Below are 23060 nucleotides of genomic sequence, written 5' to 3'. Positions count from 1 at the left end.
TATATTATATTATATTATATTATATTATATATACAATGTGAACCCATTTCAACATGTTTCTGTCTATATATATATATATAGGGCTGGGTAAAAAATATCGATTTCTCGATTTTGATCGATTCTCATTTTTACGAAACGATATCGATTCTTAAATCCCAAGAATCGATTAGTCATCCTGTTTTCAGTTGATGAATAAATGGAACATTGTAGCTTGCATCCCATCCAATAAATCGCAATAATCTTTGTGCTTTGTTACTATTGATATGAAACAAAGTCTCAGACTTCAAATTACGCCCATTTTCTTATGAAATTCAAAAACATTTACCGTTTTGGCGCTGTGGCGTGAGATCGCTCTGGCACAGCTCAGCTCAAGAGAAGCACATGATCTTCTCTTCCGCCTTAATAATACCAGTTACAGCGCAAAATAAACATGAATGAGCATCTGAAAGTATGTTAAAAGATAGAGTACAACTTATCGAAGTCCGTATCATGTCACATGGAATCGCTCAATCAGTGTTTCAACCGTGGAAAGACGTTAGTAAACAATGTCATGTTACGTCACATTGACCTCAGAAAAAAACATATCCAGTGACCATAAACTCAGCTAGAAAGATTTACTCTAGAGAGGAGCATTTTGTTAAATATATTGTAACAGTCATAGCCTGTTACAAGGCAGTTTATCTTTTGTCTGGGGGCTATGTTCATCCTAGCCACTAGGGGTCACTAGTTGCACTCCATGTGTAGAGTTAAAAGGGGAAGTAGCAGAAGGAGAATTATGCCCAATGTGATTTGCCACATGCTGTTGGCCGCTGTCTTTGAAGAATCCTGATTTGGGAAACTGTTTGTTTGCTGGCCAAATAGGATTTTTGTGCTATTATGGTACTACTGGATTACTTACCAGATTACCTATTTCATTGATTCCCTTTGGAGGCAGAAATGCCATTAGCCAAGGAAGGACATCTATGTGACCACCACTTAAACTCTACAGACTAGTCTGGTCTCATCCTGAGGAAATTGACTTTTGACATCCTGCTTATCTATCATTAACTCTTATGATTCAGTATTCTCTTCTGATCACCTACGGTTGCTATTTGGACAATTTGCTTGGCTGGTGATTGTTTAGCATGTGCTTATGTAAATATTTTCTATGCCTCAATATATGTTTGAAATGAGTTTGATCTTTTGGCAGTTTTTTTCCATTATTCTTTGTTTGATTTCTTGAAATACATTATATCCTTCCTTGGGTATTTTGCAAATATGATCCCCCCTTTTATTCTTTTTGTAACTTATCAGTTCTAAGTAGCTGGGACAGTTATAGAGTGGCGCCCGAACAGGGACTCTTTGCAAGTTAAGAATTTCAAGAATATTTTGTACATTTTATTTAGGAAATTATACTGTAAAATGTCAGTTTCTTCAGATGTTATTGAGGATGAGTGTGAGCCCAATCCAGATTTCACTGCTGGACCTTTTGTTACACGAAGAGATCCACATCCTGTACGAGAGCTCATTACTACTTTTAGTGAACTGTACATCAACTCCGAAGAGGATAACGACTCTGAGGCCCCGCTGGACATTTCACTTCCTCCACCACCACCTCCTGATGTAGTTGATCCTCAATTCTCGGCTCAGTCAATGGATGAAATAACTCGTCGTATTACAACCCTGGAAGAAGAGCTTCACGACTGTGTACAAAAAGTGAGTTTATGCTGCCTAAATGCAGAGTGTAATGATCAGTGCCGTTTTTTGGAGGAAAGATTAAACTATAAAATAGAACGAGAGTGTGAAAGAGTCAAAAACATTCTTGAGTTGAGTATTCAGGATTTGGGCAAGTCAGTAGTGGATTGTTTGAAGAGGAGAGATAAGCAAATTGATGCCAAATTAAAATCTCAATCTCCCTTTAGATCTACTCCTATTGTGCCTCCAATGTTTACTCCTACCTTACCACGCCACAGACCTTTCAGTGCTCAAATTCAACCTCCTATACCTGCCAAACCAGATAATGGTCATGTTCCTCAATATCGTCCTCCTGTTAGAGTTGAATTCCCACAGTTTGGCTCTGATGAAGAAAATGACCCCATTTCATTTATTGAACATTGTGAAGATTATCTTGCTCTTAGACCTCTTACTGATTATGAGATTTTAGCTTCTCTCACCTCAGTTTTAAAGGGTACAGCTAAGGATTGGTGGCTAGCAGAACGACGATTCATCTTCACGTGGAACCAGTTCAAGCAAACTTTTCTTCAAGCTTTCTTAAACGACGACTATGAAACCGAAGCTGCTAAACGGTTGTTGGAGAGGAAGCAAGGCCCCAAAGAGTCTATACGTGATTTTGCCTATCATTACAGAGCCCTGTGTCTACGATGGAAAAAGGAGATGACAGAGAAAGAGATAGTCCAGTCCATTTTAAGAAATTGCAACCCTCGCCTCGCCAGTCTCCTGAGAGGAACTGTCAAGGAAGTAGGTGAGTTGGTGAGGATTGGAACTCAAATTGAAAGAGACCTGGAAGAAGCTAAGAAATATTGGAGTCAGGCCAACGCAGATATACAGAAACGGAAAACCCAAACTGAAAGAGACATTCACACAAAGTCAAATCCCTCAAACACACGTGTTATTCAACCTGTTCACATCCCTGCTCAGATTAACTTGAAGATGGTGACCCTACCGATGGTGATCCGTGGGAGATATTTCCAGGCCATGATCGACACAGGGAGTTCACTGACTCTAATGCAAGAATCTTGTTGGAATCAGTTGAAGCACAGAGAACAGTTGGATTCTAGTCGGGGACAGACTTTCCAACAGGCCAATGGACAAGTTTTAAGTGCCTTGGGTTTGTGGAGATGTGATGGTGAGTTACAGCAGAGAAAGTTTGCTCTGTCCTTGTATATAATGAGGGATGTTGATCTTACTGTGCCAATAATCTTAGGAATGGATTTTCTTATGTCATCTGGAATTTGTCTGGATTTTCATAAAGCCCAATATACCCTGCCTGCCACAAATGGATGCCAAGAAGAAGTATTTTCATTCACCCCTGTCCATTCTCCCAATGCTTTGTTGTCCTTCTATCTAGCCTTACCCATACCAGAAGAGTCATCTGAAACCCGCTCTCTTATCCATCAACTAGTGGACAATGCAGACACATCTTCAGGATTGAAGTCACGACTTGAGCAGCTCATGAAAGATTGGCCCACACTGTGTACCAATGAAATAGGTCACACAAATATAGTGAAACATCAAATCATAACCACTAATGAAGTACCCATCCGCCGGAAAGCCTATAGAGTATCTCCTGAAAAACAGCTTTTCATCGATCAAGAGATAAAGGGGATGCTTGATAAGAAAATGATTCGGCCCTCGACGTCTCCCTGGGCTGCTCCAATTGTCCTTGTACCCAAGAAAGGAGGAGGACAAAGATTCTGTGTTGACTTTAGAGGGTTGAATTCAAAGACCTTCTTAGATGCATATCCTATGCCACAAATACAGGATATTCTTGAGTCTCTCCATGGAGCGGGAATCTTCAGTACCCTAGATCTTAAAAGTGGGTATTGGCAGGTGGAAATGGAACCTGAAAGCATCTCCAAGACTGCTTTCGTCACATCGTCAGGCTTATTTGAATTTCTCCGTTTACCTTTTGGGCTCAAAAATGCTGCTGCTTCATTTCAACGATTGATGGAGTTAGTGCTTAAGGATTTTAGGGGGAAGTGTTGTTTTGTGTACATCGATGACATTGTGGTGTACTCGGAAGAAGACGGAAGAAGAGCATTTGACACACCTGCAAGCAATATTTCATTGTCTCTACAAAGCGGGGCTCACTATCAATCTCCAGAAGTGTAACCTCATGCAAAAGTCTTTGATGTTTTTAGGACATGTGGTATCTAGTGACGGAATACAAACAGACCCTGCAAAAGTGGAAGCTGTTACTAAATTTCCCATACCTCAATGCTTGAAGGAGGTACAACGGTTCCTAGGTCTTGCAGGATGGTACCAAAGATTTATTAATAGGTTTTCTGAGAAGGCTGCACCACTGCATGCTTTAAAGAGAAAAGGAGCAACATGGTCTTGGACTGAGGAATGTCAGAAATCTTTTGAATTGATCAAACAAGATCTGACCAATGCACCTGTCTTGATGGCCCCTGATTTGACAAAGCCTTTCAAAGTCCAGACTGATGCTAGCGAAGTGGGTTTAGGAGCTGTCCTCACGCAAGAGTTAGAAGGAGCAGAACATATAATAGCCTACGCTTCACGCCTGCTACAAGGAGCTGAGAAGTCCTATTCAGTTTCAGAGAAGGAGTGTTGTGCCGTCATATGGGCTGTTGAGAAATGGAGGCCCTATCTTGAAGGTAGACCTTTTGAAATAATCACTGATCATGCGGCTCTCACGTGGGTGTTTAACCACCCGAAGCCGTCTTCCAGATTGACCCGATGGGCCATCCGACTACAAGAATTTGACTTCAGTGTCAAATATCGAAAAGGTCACTGCAACATTGTGCCCGATACTCTCTCACGTAGTCACTTGGATGTCTCTTCACTTCCTCTATTAGCCCATGTCAAATCGCAGGACTCATCTACCACTTTTTCCAGTTTTCCAATAGAATGGTCTGACATTGCCAAATCCCAAAATGATGATCCAGAAATGCAAGAACTCACTAACAAAGCCAGGTCACTCACAGATCCCAATCCATTACGTATACATTACCTGTTAAAGAATGACTTTCTTTTCCGCAGTATGCCAGATGGACAGAAAGGGCCCAAGTTACAGCTAGTCATTCCTGCTTGCCTACGAAAAGACTTCCTCAAATATGCGCATGACAACCCATTAAGTGGCCATCTTGGTAGACTTAAGACTCTACTGAGGTTAGTTGATATCTGTTATTGGCCTACACTACGCTCAGACGTCTGGAAGTATTGTAAAGAATGTCAGGTTTGTCAACAATACAAACCCTCCATTTCCAAGTTAGCCGGTCATATGCAGTCGACTCCTGTGGTGGAACCTGGACATATGTGACCAGTCACGGAAAGTAGGGACACAAGTCGGTTCTGGGGCATTTTGAGTTATTCACATATTCTGAAAGTGTAGTATTCAAGCTTTCCAACGATGTGTAACACATGGAAATCTGATAATATTTGGAGAAGTTGTGGCCATTTGAAGGTAGGCACTCAAAAAAACCTGAAATGGTAGAAATCTGCTTCTAAAGATTGGCAATTGTTCTCACCTCTCTCTCCTGCTGGGAGTGACAATAGGGCTCATTTACATCTCATTAAGATAAGTCATACCCCCTGTAAAGCTCCCCCGTCTCCCCCTCCCCGCTGAATGTACCAATTCTACCAATTCTCTAAATAAAACATCTCCAGTTAACTGGCAGAGCATTCATTTAGTTCATTTTTTAAATAAGATACTAGCGCTGAAATGTGTTTTTTTAAATCAAGTGATCAAAGTGCTCGTTGCCGCGGCGATCGCAGATACAGTGAACGGGGCTGTGTGGCTCGCGCGCACGCTGACTGCATTGTCTTCACTCGACGCGCGCTTCAATCCGTTGCGTTGCTTGCGTTGCACAAAAATCCTCTACAAGAAAAAGAAATACAACAAATCACCTCCTCATCCATAAACAAACAATCTATTTAAAAGAAACAGGTCTCCAACTAAATCAAAGAAAACAAAAGAAAACAAAACAAAACATGATATAACCTTACTTACATTTGGGCAGCAAACAAACAGTTTCCCAAATCAGGATTCTTCAAAGACAGCGGCCAACAGCATGTGGCAAATCACATTGGGCATAATTCTCCTTCTGCTACTTCCCCTTTTAACTCTACACATGGAGTGCAACTAGTGACCCCTAGTGGCTAGGATGAACATAGCCCCCAGACAAAAGATAAACTGCCTTGTAACAGGCTATGACTGTTACATATTCCCCCCCTTTTATTCTTTTTGTAACTTATCAGTTCTAAGTAGCTGGGACAGTTATAGAGTCCATTATAATATGGTTATAGAGCACCATATTACATATTCATTATAATTTTTAATGTTCTTCAATATTTAATGCATGTTTGAATAAATCTGGAACGTTTTTTATGACATCCACCATTTAAATGTTTATATAATTTCATATAACTTTATTATTATAAAAATAAATAAAAGTTTATTTTAAGTGTTTGTATACAAATCAGTTCATTTTTACCTTCAATATTATGGTAGGCTAATGAAGCCCATAGGCTACAACTGACACCCATAGTTTACAATAATAGTTAAGAGATTTGTTTCCCTTGAGAAAATTTGCCATGTATTGTACCTGATATCCAAAATAATCAATATTGAATCGAATCCTAATCGATATCTAATCGAATTGTGAAATTTGTGTCAATACCCAGCCCTAATATATATATATATATATATATATATATATATATATATATATATATATATTAGGGATGTAACGATTCATCAACTACATCGATGTATCGATTTATATTCCTACGACATATATCGATCTAACATCGTTTTGAAAGGTAATGAATCGATTGTATCGATACTAGGAAATAGCGCATTGGATTTAAGCACGTTAGACTTTATATGGATGTTTTTTCTCTGCACTTTTAATGATAAAGGCGTTAAACGTTACTCGATTCAGTCTGCCTATCTGTGACGTCGTCGCCATGCGTGACGCGCCAGCAGCAGCGCGACAACAGTCAAGCAGCGCAAAGTCTCTCACCTCAGAAAAACGGACTTTCCTGTCCTCTCAGCCGCTATACTGCAGTAGTGCGCACTCTTCAATTGCACGCGCAAATGCGCCGGCACGCGCTGTATCACTTCACTAAAGTGCAAAAGACATACTGTACGAGAATGCAACGTCGTAAATGAGTAAGTTAAGAAATAAAAGTAAAATACCAATAAATTACGTTATTGGTACGTCATGTGTGTTGCTATTTATCAGGAGCAGTTTCCATGTTTCTTTACCACTTCTTCTAAGCCTAACTGTTGTTTGTTTCCATAACAAAATGCCACTTACTGGTTATTTTGTATATTTTTATATGACTGTGGTGGCTCATACCAAGATTGTATTAACAAAAACTAGTTTGGGACTGCTATTTAATAGCTTAACCTCGAAGTGCCTACTGTTTATCAGTATTTGTCATATTCTTAAAAAAAAAAATTTGTATGTTAAGTAAAGGGGTACAGAACTTGTGTGTCAACAATGTTTGTGTAAACAAATGTATTATAATAGGTCCCAAGACCAAACTATTCAAAACATCTTTAAATGTTGTGATAATCGTAATTAATAATCACAATTACAATATCAAGGGAATAATCGACAATTATCATTTTTGTCATAATCGTTCAGTCCTACTTATTAAAATAAAATGTGAATGCATTTGACATTAATTGTTGTTTACTTGTTTGTTTATATCCATAATTAATTGATACCTGATTCCTTACAAGAATTTTTGGCTAAAAAGTCACTGAATCGATTTCAAGTCACTGAATCGTTTCGGATCGTATCGTTCTAAATGAACCAATATCGTCCTTGAATCGTATCGACAACCATGAATCGCGAATCGAATCGTTGTTAAAACGAATCGTTACACCCCTAATATATATATATATATATATACACATGGACAGAAACATGTTGAAATGTTAGTAAAGGCTGCTGAAAATGCAGCTTTGTCATCACAGGAATCAATTACATTTTAACATATATCAAAAAAGAAAACAGATAAATATAAATTGTAATACTATTTTGCAAATGTTATTGTTTTACTGTATTTTTGATCAAATAAATGCAGCTTTAGTCAGCATAAGACACTTCTTTCAAAAAAAAAAAAATAAAAAAAAAAAAATAATAATAATAATAATTATTATTATTCATCCATACACCAAAGTTTTAAATTGTATTGTATTTTAAATCTAGATTTTTCCATAACGCACTAAACGCAGCACAGAAAATGCCCCTAGATTCACAAAAGCACACAATAAATTTGCATAACATCCATTAACAAAATTAAACTGAATACAAAGTTTAATTACAATTAAACGTTTGTTGCACCAGAACACCTAGAAACGAAGCAGTCTGAACTCACAGAGCTGCTCCCCATCTTGAGTTCGTTAATGAGACACACAGTACTACACACATCCTCCACACACACCTAGTCAGCTATCTACCTTGATAGGATTTATGGCCATAACAGACATGTGAAACATCTGGGTTTTTTGGGGGGGTTTCGCACACAAGCCTGAATATAGCTGTTATTTTCTTCTGCCAGTACCTCTCGGCATCTCCTCTCTGCTAAACTGTTTATTTCAGTCTCAAGTTCAACAGATGCTCCTCTGTCTCAGTCTCAGAGGAAGATGATTCTTATCAGATGTATTTATATAGTCTAGCAAAGTACTGCAAGATGTATTTTGTCTTCTTGATATGAGCCCACATACAGTATATACCCATATAAAGATAGATCAATACATAATGCTGTACATTCTCAAGGAGGGTATAAAGAAAAAACCCCAGCAATCAAGTAAAAGTTTTGGGTAGGTAAGCTTTTATACGTTTTTTGGCATAGGTTTGTTTTGCTCTTCACAGCCTTTTTTACATTAAAATACAGTAAAAACAGTAATATTGTAAAATATGATTACAATTTACTCAATTAAAAAGAAAAATTACTGTTTTCTATTTTAATATCATTTAATATGTAATTTATAGTGTGCTACTGGCTCACCAACAACAATTCCAGATGACATCAAACACCAATTGAATGGCAGACAGCGTATTTAAATTGGGCTGTGGAATGTGAGAGGTCTCAACAAGCTTGGCAAACTAGCAATTAGTGATGCACTGAAATGAAAATTCTGGGCCGAGACCGAAACCGAAAATTTAGGATGCACTTGGCCGAAAACCGAAACTGAAGCCGAAAATGGCTTCTTTTAAAAACGTATATATATATATATATATATATATTGCTTGAATTTAATGGATCTGAAATGAAAAATCACAATATAATAATCAAACTTTTATTAACAGTTACATAACAAAACATAAAATATTTTTAACAAAAAATATAAATAATAATACCAAATAATATTATTCTTCAAGTTTTATGTTGCATCAAATAAAATAGTTTTTTAAAAGTTGTGCAAAAAAAATCCACAATTTTGGAGATTTTTGCAGAACAAATGTTACATATTGCAACTTTGGTGTCCTCTCGTATAGGCCTGTCACTTTTGTGAAAAAATCCTGTTTGATTTTTGAGACATAAGTGTTCATTGAATCGTTAGTAAATTGCCTATATTTGGCGTTGATCCGTTTTCAACGCCAAATATAGGCAAATCCACGGACAACTAAACAGGCAGTAGGACGAACGTAAAGAGGGCGCTTGAGACGCGCACAAGTCAGCAATGTGGACTGCCATAACATCAATGAAAAACATTACTGAAGGCTACATATTATGCACTATATTATGCAGAAATAGGCTGTGTGTGTGTGTGTGTGTGTGTGTGTGTGTGTGTGTGTGTGTGTGTGTGTGTGTGTGTGTGTGTGTGTGTGTGTGTGTGTGTGTGTGTGTGTGTGTGTGTGTGTGTGTCAGAACCTGCAGTTGCTGCGTGACAGCAATAAGTGACAGCCCTCTGACATTCTTTGATAGGCAGAACCGTGATAACAGCTCGACCGTGAGTGAAACCTAAGCGCTTGCGCACGGATGGGAGGGGCGGGTGACATTCATTTTCGATAATGCCATTTTCGGCGGCCGAAATTTCGGTGCACCCCTACTAGCATTACTCAGAAAAGAGCTTGGACTGGGCATCAGTATCTGTGGTTTGTCATAAACTAAATGGTAAGGTTCTGGACACTTGACAACGGTAGATGGACATGCAGTGGTGTTTGCAGGTGCAGACAAACGAGAGCATCATGGAGTTGCCATATGGGTCTATAATTCCACTACCCCGTGTTTGACATCTTATAACCCAGTGAGTAGCAGATTAATCTCTGCTACATTTCCCTCGAAACCAAGAAATGTAACAGTAATACAGTAGCAACAGCTGACAAACCTGATGAGGACGATGAACAGTTTTATAATGAGACAGAGCAATTACTTGTAGAGACTCCCAAACAGAATATATTGGTAGTTACAGGTGACTTCAATGCCAGAGTTGGAGAAAATGCAGAAGAAAAGGTTCTAGGAAAGTAAGGGCATGGCGACAGAAATGAACGGGGTCAGGTATTGGTAAACTTCAGTGCAGAGCACCATCTGGTGATCACCAACACCCTGTTCTGTCTACATAATAAACACAGATACACATGAAGAAGCCCGGATAGGGTCACCAGAGCCCAGAATGACTACATTTTGATCAGTGAACAGTGGAAACAGTCAGTTGTATGATATGCATGTACATATCTTAGTGCAGACTGTGACTCTGACCATAACCTAGTGATCAAATTAAGGTTTCGAAAGAAAACAGGTAGAAAACCACTACTTCTTGATCGGAGGAAACTCAACAACGAGGAGTTCAAGCAGCAATATCAACTTGAAGTAAAAAACAGATTTGATGCACTATAAAAACTTGCCAAATAACATATACAAGATGAATTGTGGAAACGAGAAAGGATAAACAGGCAGAATTGGAAACACTGTGCAATGAACTGGAGGAGAATTCAATGAGGGACAACAGCAGATCAGTTTTCCAAACAGTGAAAAAACTTACCAGGATTTTTCAGCCCCGCACTGTAGCCATCAAAGATGTCAATGGCATCAAACAAACTGAACCAGAGAAGGTGTTTCAGCAATGGAACGCATATTGTGAGGGATTGTACGATGATAAAGAGGTTAATTTAAAAACTAATGTTGAAGAAATAGAGCCACCTCCTTTGAAGGTCGAGATCCGTCTTGCCCTGCTGCAATTATCTAACCAGAAAGCAACGGGTCCAGATGAAGTAGAAGCAGTGCTTTTAAAGTTTGGAGAAGATGTGACACTTTATCGATTGCAACAGATCTGTACAGAGGTGTGGGACCATGGGATTTGGCCAGAAAAATGGACAAGAATGCACAATCAGTTTCATTCCGCTACCTAAAAAAGGTGATTTGACTCAGTGCGGCAATTATCGAACTACTGCACTGGCTTCACATACTAGCAAGGTTCTGTTTAAGTAATTTTGGATCAAATACAATCTAAATTAGAAGGAGGAAGAAAGGTGCATCCAGGCTTTTGAAAACAAGTGCATTAGAAAGTTGTTACGAATTCAATTTCAATGGACAAAACTGATACACAACTGAGCAGGTATACAAATTGGCTAGAAAAACGATTGAACTACTGAATCACATTAAATCCCGCAAGTTACACTATTTTGGTCATGTAATGAGACAGCTAGGCGATACCATTGAATGCAGCCTCATTATAGGGTTAGTGGAAGGTTTTAGAAGTCGTGGAAGACCAAGAATTTGCTGGTTGAACAATATCACAGCATGGACTGGTCTGTCAGGAGCTGGCCTGTTTCATGCCATACGAGACAGAAGACTGGTCATTTCTTTCTCATCTATGCAGCCAACCACCACAAAGCGACGAAGGCGAAATGACATGACAATATGTAATTTATTCCTATGATGGCAAAGCTGAATTTTCAGTATCCATTACTCCAGTCTTCAGTGTCACATGATCCTTCAGAAATCATTCTAATATGCTGATTTGGAGCTTAAGAAACATGTATTATTATTATCAATGTTGAAAACAGTTCTGCTGCTTAATATTTTTGTGGAAACCTTGATAATTTTTTTCAGGATTCTTTGAGAATAAAACGTTAAAATGACTATTAGAAATAGAAATCTTTTCTAAAATTACAAATGCCTTTATTGTCACACTTGATCAATTTAAGGCATCCTTGCTACTTTTAAATGGTAGTGTAAACTACATGGGTCATTGTACGATTTAGAAATAACATCTAGGGCCTTTGAACGGTGTTTGGCAAGTGGACTCACCAGTTTCTGGAAGAGATGTCCAACAGTGACCTTCTCATCCCACTGCTGAATGTTGGGGAAAAGAGCATCATAAAACGCCTTATGAACCTCAAAGATGTCTTGGATCATGAAGAAAATAGTGTCAATCTGCTCCATTGTCAGCACTGGCTTTGATGTAGTAGCTGTAGCTTTAAGTGGCTTCATGGGCTGAGAGAGAATGAAAGATAGAGAGTTGAATTAATACACGTTCACTACATGTTGCATGTATTTACATATGAAGTACTAAATTGCCATAAACCCCCAAATTTAATTTTCAAGTCAAGTCACCTTAATTTATATACAGTTTTATACATTACAGATTGTTTCAAAGCAGCTTTACAGTGATAAACAAGAAAATAATGATCAATGATGCAAACAACTCTAAAGAGACAATAGTAAACAGTCATTTTTCAGTTGAAATCTCTTCAGTGTTGACTCAGGTTGGTTCAATAACTGTGTAAAGTTCATCAATTATGGAATGAGTTCAGTTCATCTATAAAGCAGCTGTGGAGAAAACAGTGATGTCATCGTCCAGCTCAGTTCAGATCTTATCCAGTACAGTGTATTGAATATTGAATATAGAATATTAAGTGTGCCTAACTAAGCAAGCCAAAAGGTGACAGTGAAGAACCCAAACTCCATCCTCGGGAGAAACCAGGCTCAGTCAGGGGGCCAGTCATCCTCTGGCCAGACAAACGAACATGGTGTGGTTTAATTAGAGACTGCATCACAAGTTAGATTGTGGATTATTTTCACTGCATTTAGATTCTATGTAGTATCCAGTGGTACACATTGGCAGGTGGGTCAATTTCTCTCTCCACTTCCTGTAAATTGATAGGTTGATTTACATTTGTTTATTTTGCTTTTGGTAATGCTGTCCAGACTGAACAGGGTTCAATCCCTCTGTGTTTTTCTAAATTTAAAAAAAGAAAGCACATGACCATGAAGTGTAAATGAGAGAAGAAGAAACATTTCACACACAGGTATTCATGAGTGTTTGCCTTCATTTCTTTCTTCAGGGCTGATAACACCGTGTTAAAGTGCAGGACGGTTATTTTCAGATCAGAATGACTCATTATAAGTTGCTGCTCTTCTCTGCCTTATGAAACTGCTTTATGTTTGCAGCTTTGTATTCCTGTATTGATGCATTTCTGACTGAAGCAGGAAGTTTGGTTGGGGCATGTCGAAGAGCTCGCCTCTTGAAATTGCCAATAGCCTTTAGTTTTGTCACAGACACAAACCATGATTTCCAGCTTGTTAATACAAGTAATGTGCACATTCTCACTCTAGAGAGCATTTAATTGAACAAAACAAAATACTCATAATATTCTGGACTTTTGCTTCTTATGCTCACCAATTCTGCATTTATTTGATCAAAAATAAAGTAAAAACAGTAATATTGTGAAATATTATCACAATTAAAAAATTGTGTTTTGTATTTTAATATATTTTAAAATGCACTTTTTTCCTGTTATGGCAAAACTGAATTTTCAGCACCCATTACTCCAGTCTTCAGTGTCACATGATTCTCCAGAAATCATTAAAATATGCTGATTTGGTGCTCAAGAAATATTTCTAATAATTATTAACATTAAAAACAGTTGTGCTGCTTAATGTTTAAGTGGAAATCATAATTTTTTTCATGATAAATATAATACATTTTTGATGAATAGAAAATTCAATAGAGATCTTTGGTAACAAAAGTAAAAGTCTTTACTGTCACTTGATCAACTGAGATGTCATCATTACTACAGTGGCCTTGAAATCATTGTATCTGCAATTCTAATCAAAAGGAATGATGTCTGCCGTCACCAGAGCAGAAGGATTCAATACTCTTCAGGGAGCACTGAACTTACTGACAGCCAGCACTTCTGCTCTTGTTCTGTAGTGAACATAAATGATATGTTATCATTGGCATTTCAAAATACCATGAATAATTCCTTATTAGGAATTATTCCGATTTTTTTAATATGCATTTAAGAATACTTTTCTATAAACCAGTTAAAATTTACAACACTGCCTGTATGCTGCGTCAAAGAGACATGCACATTCTGATGTAAACAACAATATGCATTAGAAGTATGGCGTAACAAGTGAAGGAGACATGCTGATTCTGAATAAAACAAAAACAAATTTACCCTTTGATAGTACTGTAGTTGGCGCTTATGGAACAGTAGAAATGCAGCAGTTACCCTGGCAACACGTAAACAAAGCAGACTGTGCTACTTTCGGTTTCAGAACACTACGTAAATGTTTCAAACATACATTCAGACTTTTGTATTTGTTATGGTGTTCATCACAACGCCAAATACTTAAATACTCAATACTTAAAGACGTACATAAAGGCTATTTATTTTCAAACTTAAACATTTTTACTGTCTGGACTAAAACATGCCATAGCCTATTGTTTGAAAAATGTTCTGATTCTTTATTGTTGTTCGGTAACATTTTACAATAAGGTTTCATTTGTTAACATTAGTTAATTTATTAGTTAACATTTAGTAATCTTAGTTTATGTTAATTTTAACATTTACTAATATATTATTAAAATCAAAAATTGTCTCTGTTAATATTATATTTAATGGACCTAAACTAATATGAACTAACAATGAACAGTTGTATTTTTATTAACTAACATGAAAGGGGATAATGTACATCCAGCCGGTGTCACGTTTTGAGCTTGTTTTCATTCATGTTTGTATTTCTGGTCTAGTGTTTTGCTGTCAGTGAGTTAATTAGTTCAGTCTTCCTCCGTCCCCGGCCTGTATGTCTCCATGGTTACTAGGGGTGTAACGGTACACAAAACTGACGGTTAGGTACATACCTCGGTTTTGACGTCACGGTTCAGTATACAGTATGGTACGGTTCGGTAATTTTATGTACCTTAACACACACACATACAGATAAATATTTTTTTTTATTATTATTATTATTATTAAACAGTGGTTTACTAAACAAATTGTGTCTCTGTCTTTAAATTAATTCAGTTATAATTAAAAGAGAGAGTAAAAATCTCTGCTAATGCTGAAAACTATATAGGGAGCCCTTACTTGCACATTACTATAATATTAAAGGTTAACAACAGAGCCCAAACTATTAGCCTAAATTCAGTTGCTGTTTATTTTTAGGTATAATAATCAACAATAAAATAACAAATTGTATGCAAACATGTAAACTACACAGCAGTTTTTCATTAACTTCTAAATGTAATTATATGTTTTTACTCCAATTCGTTGTTTAAATATAATCATTTACACATTGGCTATCATTTTCATGACAGATATTTTAAACATGCATTAAATAATCAAGACATCACTAACAGGTTAAGTAAAATATAATGAATATATAGGCTAATATAGTGCATATATTTAGCGAAAGTTCATTTATCTTGCAGACTAACAAGCTGTGGACACTGAATGACTTACCTGAGGTAAATGTAATGCTACATGGGATATTGTTAACAAACTGATTTACTGATGTATTTCCATCATTGAAACACTGGTTGATTGATTACACGAGATATCATATGTTTCAGTAAGTTGTACTGTAACTTTCAACACACCTTCAGATGTTCATTCATGTTTATTAGGAAAAGAGGATCGGGTTCACTCAGTGCACGCTGCTGCTTAAGCTGAGACGCCTATATAGCGATCTGTCACATCACATTAAAGAGCATCAAAGCAGCATTTATTGTTTGAATTTCGAGATAAAATGGACATTATTTGAAAATGACACTTTGTTTATTATCAAAAAAAAAAAAAAAAAAAAGCAGAGCTTTTTGAGAAAGAAAAATTAGTTTTGTGACATAAGGTAAAGTGAGGTCATCCTCAACAATGGGCTAGGGCTGGGCGGGGCAGCAGGGGGTGGGGCGCGTTTGGTACGCCATGAGAGTATCGCAATACGTACCGCGGGGGGTGTATCATGGTTTTTCGGTTTGGTTTGAATATCGTTACATCCCTAATAGTTACTGATTGATTTAGTTCTGTTCAGGTGTGTCTAGTTAATTAGACCCCTCTTGTTTGCTGTGTATTTAAACCCTATTTTTCTTTAAGTTCATTGTCAGTTCTACTATTCTGCTGATATGTAACCGGACAGAATCAAAACGCAAAAACCTCATTTCGGTGCCACTCAGCTGTTGGTTGAAATATTTGCCCTCTGGTTCTCCGAAACAGACATGTAGCATCTGGACCAGGGGTCTCCAACACGTCGCTCGTGAGCTACCAGTAGCTCGTGGCCTGATTGGAGGTAGCTCGCCAAGGGCCGTTCACATATCGTGTCTTTTGCGCGCTCAAGTTCGTTATTTCAAATAATTGAAGCGACGCGCTCATTTTTTCCAGGCGCAGCGAGTCAACATGAAGGATGGGAGTGTACCCAAACACTACGAGTGTTTTTTTTCTCCTCCGTAAATAAACAATTTTTTCGGCGGTGGAAATCCATTAGCTACTAAAACTTTGTTGTTGTGGAGAGCGCAGTGCATGGTTGCATAGCAACGACAGACGCCACGGGAAAATCGGACCGAATTTTACTATTAATAATTAAAGATAAGCTAATGTGCATTGTAAATGTCAGTAATTTATCTTTGACTCATTCTTTTTATAAAACTGATTAAAAGGCTGAAATATGCGAGGATTATCTTTTTATAAAAAGTTTTTGGCAAAACATTATTTGAACTTGTACATGTTAGTAGATAACATGTTGCAAGACACTCCTTTAAAATCTGGTCATCATTTTTAATGTTATTATTTTAATGTTTATGTAAACAAAAAGTGCATATTGATGCTAAGTTTATTTGTTATTTGCTGGTTTTCAACATAAAACTTTATGATCTTTTTGAGATTTAATTGTGTAGTATTAGTACTTTCTGAACAGGATTCTGTGATAACCGTGATCATTTTGGTCACTATAATCATGAAATGAAATTTTCATGCCATTTCATCTCTAGTTATCATGCACATAAAATCAACTATAATGATGTGTTTTTACAGTATAATATGCAAAGTACAATTTTCTATATTTTTTTTTTTTTTATCTCTGATTCTGTTCTTTTCTCTGACATTTAAAGGGTAACTAAACCCCTGGTCAGAGCCCAACTCCACCCACTGGCAATATTTGAAAAATGCTAGAAAAGTGGGCAGACCCCAGCGGAGATAGAGGGGACGAACCGTGAGCGGGGAGGCGTGCACCTGAGACCTGCTGTCAGACTCTCTAAAATGGAGAGTTTGCTCACAGGGTCGCAAGATGACAAAAGTACATGCATCTGATGAGTTTTATCGAGTTGATGTCAATAGCGCGTGCTCTCTGTAGGCATATTCATATTTTGCCGCTATGTGAAAAAATCCAGCAAAATGCGCCAACGCGTTTGTCGACCCCAGAGGATTAACTTTCTCCTAACCATAAATTGTGATTAAAATATATATGATCACTCACATCAAGACGCCGCTGCGGTGGTGGAGTCCATGCAGGAGGAGCAGCGTTTGGCACTGTGTTGCTTTTCAGCGCGAGCTGTGTGGAGAAACCCATTTCTGCGTTGGAGAAGCAATCCCGCGTAAAATGCAGGTTTCACACTCACGGTCTTCCAGACCAAGTGCATGCAAACACTGGCGCCTAATTTCCAAGTCTGCTGGAAAGCTATGCAGTCCAGCAGTGCTGTTGCAACCAGCAACACTACACCTACGTACCCTCCTGCCCACTGTACAATACAGATAAATCTACGCTAGCTCGTACCAAGGGCGTGGTGAGCTCGTACCAGGGGCGTGGTGAGCTGGAACCTGCTTACGTCACCTGCCACCGCTTACGTCACTTGCCACCGCAAACATCCAATAGGAAAATTCAACTGCAGTAGCCACCGTTCAACCTTAAGAGGGCAGCACTCAGACGTTTTTACACCATATATTGTAAAATTAAAACACTTTATACCCAAATGTCAAAAAAGTTACTTGAATCAATGAACAGCACTAATAAAGCCCCATTCTTACAGATCATTAACTAAAAAAAGTTGGTTTAGGGTTTAGTTACCCTTTAAGGGTGACATATATAGGCCTACAAAATCTCTTTTAGGTCTAAAACAGTTTGGATAGTTGTTAATATGAGAGTTATGAGACATTATTTAAGAGATTTAAGTATTGTATTACATGAGTAGCTCTCGGCCACCTTCATTTTTAAAAAGTAGCTCTCAAATGAAAAAAGGTTGGAGACCCCTGATCTGGACCAATCAGACACACACAAATTATTCATTATATTTGATGAATAATCCAGCAAACTCACTCTCCCAACAAAGGCCTATGAAACTTCCACCAAAACTAACATCACAAATGAAGCTAACACACTGGCAGAACCAGGTGTCCTGTTACAGGACACATTGAGACTGATAAGAGTTTTACGACCCCAAAAGGAATTTCCAGAGAGCTGTGACGCTCACTTAATTCTTGCTGAGAAGGAGAAATAAACCCTGTTAATCATTTATATTCTATATATAACCACTTGAGAAATGTAAACATGTATCCACTCGCGTAGCTACGGGTGGGCCTGGATGGGCCTGGGCCCACCCACCTGTCAGTCAGGCCCATCCAGTCAGTGGCCTCACAAGGTAGCCTTAAGGCCCGTTCACACTAAGGAGGGAATTCTGTTGCGATTATCACAATACTTGAAACTATAAAAATAAATCTTAATGTTTCTTGATTCTTGTTTGGTTGTCATGGTGATGACGAAATGCCCGTGTATCGCATTTCGCAGTCAGATTGCGAACAGCCCATCCCCCCTTCACAACGACGAGCACATTTCACAGAGGGACACTGAAGTTTAGTTAAGTATTTTAAACTAAAATGAAACAGAGCAACTTACTAAAGTTCGTGTCAAAAAGACTCTTTGTCCCTGCTCTCATTTGAAAGAGAATTGACTGAATCGTTGGACTATAACGAAATCATTGCAGTGTTCAACTCTAAGCCCCGTCGTCTGCTGTTATAAGCTAGTCATCAAAAGTAAACCAATCTACGTTTACTATGCAGTTTCCTAGTCAATGTTGTTTATTTAACGTGGTTTATGTGGCCGCTGAGCCAGACTATGATCAAGCATTGTTTTTACACACTGTCCACTACTGTCCTGCTGATTTGATGATGGTGTTGTTTTGCATCTGTCAGATGCGCGCGCGTGTGTGGTGTGGCCGCGCGCAGTGGAAATGCTGTTCTTATCGTTATGTTAACACTGCTTATGATGACATACATGCTTGTGCTCTGATTAAACTGTGGTGTATTCAAGCAGGTGTTGTTAGTTGTGTTGGACTATTTTGATAACAGATGCATTTTTAGGCTGTGCCCACCTGATTTTCTCTGGGCCCACCTACATTGTGATTCCTGGCTACGCTACTGCATGTATCTAATTTTCCCATCTCATGATTTTCCTTTTATGTGGTTTGGCCTATGTATTCTTGTAAACTCTATTGGGGTTAATGTTTCAGACTTTGCATAATATGGTATACCAAAATCATGTGTGGCATGTTTGGTCTCTATAAACTCCAATCTTCGTCCCCCATTTGTTAATTTACATTACATTTTGCTAACTTTGTGTATTTTGCTAACATTAGTATTATAAGAATCTTGAAGATTCTTTCCTTAAACAACCAATGAAATTACATTTTCATGCCCTGCTAGAACACAATGGGTCGTAAAATTTCCCTCCAAAGGGAAATCTTCTTATTGGCTCACACACCTCCAGAGGGTGTGACATCTTCACATTTGAAAAATCACTGATCACAAGATCAGCCCTCTAGTGTTGCACGGTGTACCGATACTTCAAAAGTATCGCGATACTCGGAAATTAAAAACGTCACGATACCTAAATTTTTCAGTATCGATACTTAAAAAAAAAAAAAAAAAACGCCTCCCTATGGACGTCTGTGTTTTTTTCCTGACGCACGCAGCAAAGAACCTGCCGCTGTCAGTGTCATGTGACAAAACCATGGACAAAACACTACAGCGAGATGGCTGCATGTGCGAGCACTAGTGGTCCACGACTCGTAGAAAAAGATGACGCGAGGAGTGACATATGGAAGTACGTTGCCTACCTTGCTCTGTTGCACGGTGCACCGATACTTCAAAAGTAAATCGGAAATTAAAAACGTCACGATTCCTTAATTTATTAGGATCGATACTTCTAAGAATGACTGCGTTCCAGATTTGTAAGGCCGGCGACACACTGGCTGCTTGTCGTGTCCGTTTTTATTTCGGCTCCCATGTTAACTGCCTGCGTGACACACGCGTCTGGGCGCAGCTCGAGACGCGCGGAAAACGTGTGCATGCTACAAATAGAACCGACGCCTATTTTTCACGCGACACGCAAGCGTGTTGGAAGCGTTTCCAGGCAAAATAGAGTAGGAAAAGATGTTTCTATGTCATTTTGACACGAATACATATTAATAAATGACATTTTGATGTTTGAACGTTTTGACATAAATACAATAAATGTCATTTAAAAAAAAATATTATCGATTTTCAAATATTGCACCTCTCAAATACAGAACGAATTATTCTGTAGCCTATTTTGCCGTCAACACTGCCGACGTTGTCTTTGCTGCTATATATTTATGTTTAACATGAAGTATAGGCCTTCCACACATCTCTCTCTCCCCACATGTCAAATAGGCTATATCACCAATGAGGCTTATCATATGTTACCAATATTAAACATTGTTTAATATAATCGCTGTTCATATTTTTATTCAAAGTTCAGAATCAAGATAAAGCTCTTATGTTTCTTATGATAAATGAGATAATGCTGCTAAATTTATATATTTTTTTTACCTTGAATGTCATTGCTCTAATTTATTTTTTATATTTTTATATTTCATATTTTGTTCAAATGTTTAATATATCTGCTGTTCATATGTTAATTTATTAGTGTGTTATATGATTAGAATGTTGTCCCGGTTTTAAAATAAAGCACAGCAATGATATTTGAGAGTGTTTCTCCCTTTTCAGGAAAAGTATCGAAAAAGTATCGAAATCGCAATACTTGACTTGGTATCGGTATCGAAACAATAATTTTGGTATCGTGACAACACTACAGCCCTCTTACTCTCTCTTACTCTCTTCTGGAATCCTGATGTGAAGATGATGCTGAACTAGAAGTTTCTAAGGACCCCCAAGCTTGTGCCAGGCTGCGGCCTTGTCTTTCCATGCACCAAAGATCCTCTGACTACCAATGGTTCTCTCTCATCAAGACCACATCAGCAAATATCAACTGGAGCCTCAACAAATTGCATCAGAACAGTTTAATTCAAATGGGCGAGACATGCAAGTATCAAACTTAGTTTCATTATTTGATACATTAAGTATCCTTACCCCCTTTAAAGGTGAACTAAGTAACTTTTTTACATTAACTGAACAGCTTCGGAGTCATTGGAATGGTTATATTACTTATTTCGGGTTGAATGGTGGTCGTTTCGCACCCCCCTGGTGCCAGTGAGCAGAAAATCCGCACTTGCAACTTTGAGCCGGCGGGCCACCGGCCGCCGCGTCAGGAAGTATCGCGTGATATCAGGTCCCGCGATGTAAACAATTGCTTTACGGCCAAAAGAAATCTGCTAAAATGCTGTCATTATTGCGCTCCCTCACGCTGTTCGAACCCGAATGAACAAGACGTTTTAAAGAATGTCCCATCTGCTTTGATGTCGTTGATCTACTAGCCTCTGGTGTCTGAGAATCGCCAACGAGTTTTTACAACAGTGTTGTCAAATATCTATTCTGAAGCTGTGGGGGGAGCTCTAGAGAGAAATCTGCGAGCAAAAAGCGAGAATACAGCGAAGAAATCCCGAAACTACTGAGCCCTGCTTTAAAGAAGGGCGTGTTAGAACTAAACTGGTTTGCTCAAAGGCTGTTGATCTGCTGAATTTCAAACAATGCTATAACTTGCTTTCCTGTAATCTGTTTCAGCTCTCTTTCCCTTGGTAAACTGTTTGTATGTGTATGTTAGAGTAGTTTACGTGTTTAGTCTAGTTAATAAAGTCTTGTTCATGTCACATGTAAAGTTGTCCGTGTCTCAAGCTCATATCTGGAGTCCCTAATCATAGATCTTGACTACGTGCTCTTAGTAGTACTGTAAAGTAATAAAGACATTTTCCATGCCCCGGAAGTGTACATTTCTTAGAATTAATAAACAATTAACACTGAGGGCCCTATCTTGCACCCAGCGCAATTGACTTTGTACACTGACGCATGTATCATTCCTATTTTTCACCCGCGCACAGCTGACTTTTCCCTCCACAGACGCGCATCGGTAAACTAGGAAATACACTTGCGCTCCCCGGGGCGGTTCAGCGCAAAGAGGCGGCGTGTTCCGGCGCAAACGTTCCCTGATGCTATTTTGCAGGTTTAGAAAACAATTCCGCCACTGGCCAAGAAAAACCTAGTCTAAAGTCAGTGGCGCGTTGCGAATGATATTCATATGCTATTTTAAGGGCGTATGCTTGGCCATAATCAATGTAGTGTGTGCACAACGCGCATACACTTTGATTCTGTCATCTACACAGAAGCAGCAGTTTTCATTTTTGCAAATCATACGATATTACGATAGATAGATAGATGATAGATAGATGATAGATGGATAGATGGATAGATAGATAATTATAAAAGCATACAGCTTATACATTTACCCAAATTATCATACGCCTGTTTAACCGAAGCTAATTTGGGTGGGTTTCTCCCATCCCCAGTGTCACTTCTCTGTGTTTTACGGCCCTGACGAGAACGTCGGTCTCCTCGGCTGTGAACCGCTGCTTGCGCGCGACTGGCAAATCCGCCGTTATAATAGGAATCCACTTTAGAACAAGCGCGCCTGCTCTTAAAGGGAATGTGAGATATCGCTCTGATTGGTTTATTTCACGTTACGCTAAACCACACCTATAAATAATGAAGCTACTTCAGACCAACCCATTTTAGATTTGCGTCGGGCGCAAGAGTCATTTATCCCGCCGGTATAATAGCAACAGCGCCCAAGACCCGCCCACAAAGTTACTTGCGTTTCGCACTTGATACTTGCGTTTCAGATCGTTAACATAGGGCCCTGAGTGTTCACGGGACAAACAGGTTAATTGA

At 38.4% G+C, this 23060-nt stretch overlaps 1 protein-coding gene across 4 annotated transcripts in view; it reads right to left on the bottom strand.

Annotated features, from left to right (window-relative positions):
- abr (ABR activator of RhoGEF and GTPase) overlaps positions 1 to 23060 on the bottom strand; it is a 330545-nt gene that overhangs the window by 179346 nt on the left and 128139 nt on the right. For all 4 annotated transcript variants that reach the window (XM_082171387.1, XM_082171388.1, XM_082171389.1 and 1 more), the window contains one exon: positions 11956 to 12141. In XM_082171387.1, the coding sequence (XP_082027513.1) occupies positions 11956 to 12141 (186 nt within the window). The remainder of the gene's footprint in view (positions 1 to 11955; positions 12142 to 23060) is intronic.

This window comes from Leuciscus leuciscus (genome assembly GCF_965113295.1).
Source record: "Leuciscus leuciscus genome assembly, chromosome: 5".
In the NCBI taxonomy this organism is placed as follows: domain Eukaryota; kingdom Metazoa; phylum Chordata; class Actinopteri; order Cypriniformes; family Leuciscidae; genus Leuciscus; species Leuciscus leuciscus.
The sequence above is the reverse complement of the archived record's forward strand: the minus strand, read 5'-3'. Positions and strand labels throughout refer to the sequence as shown.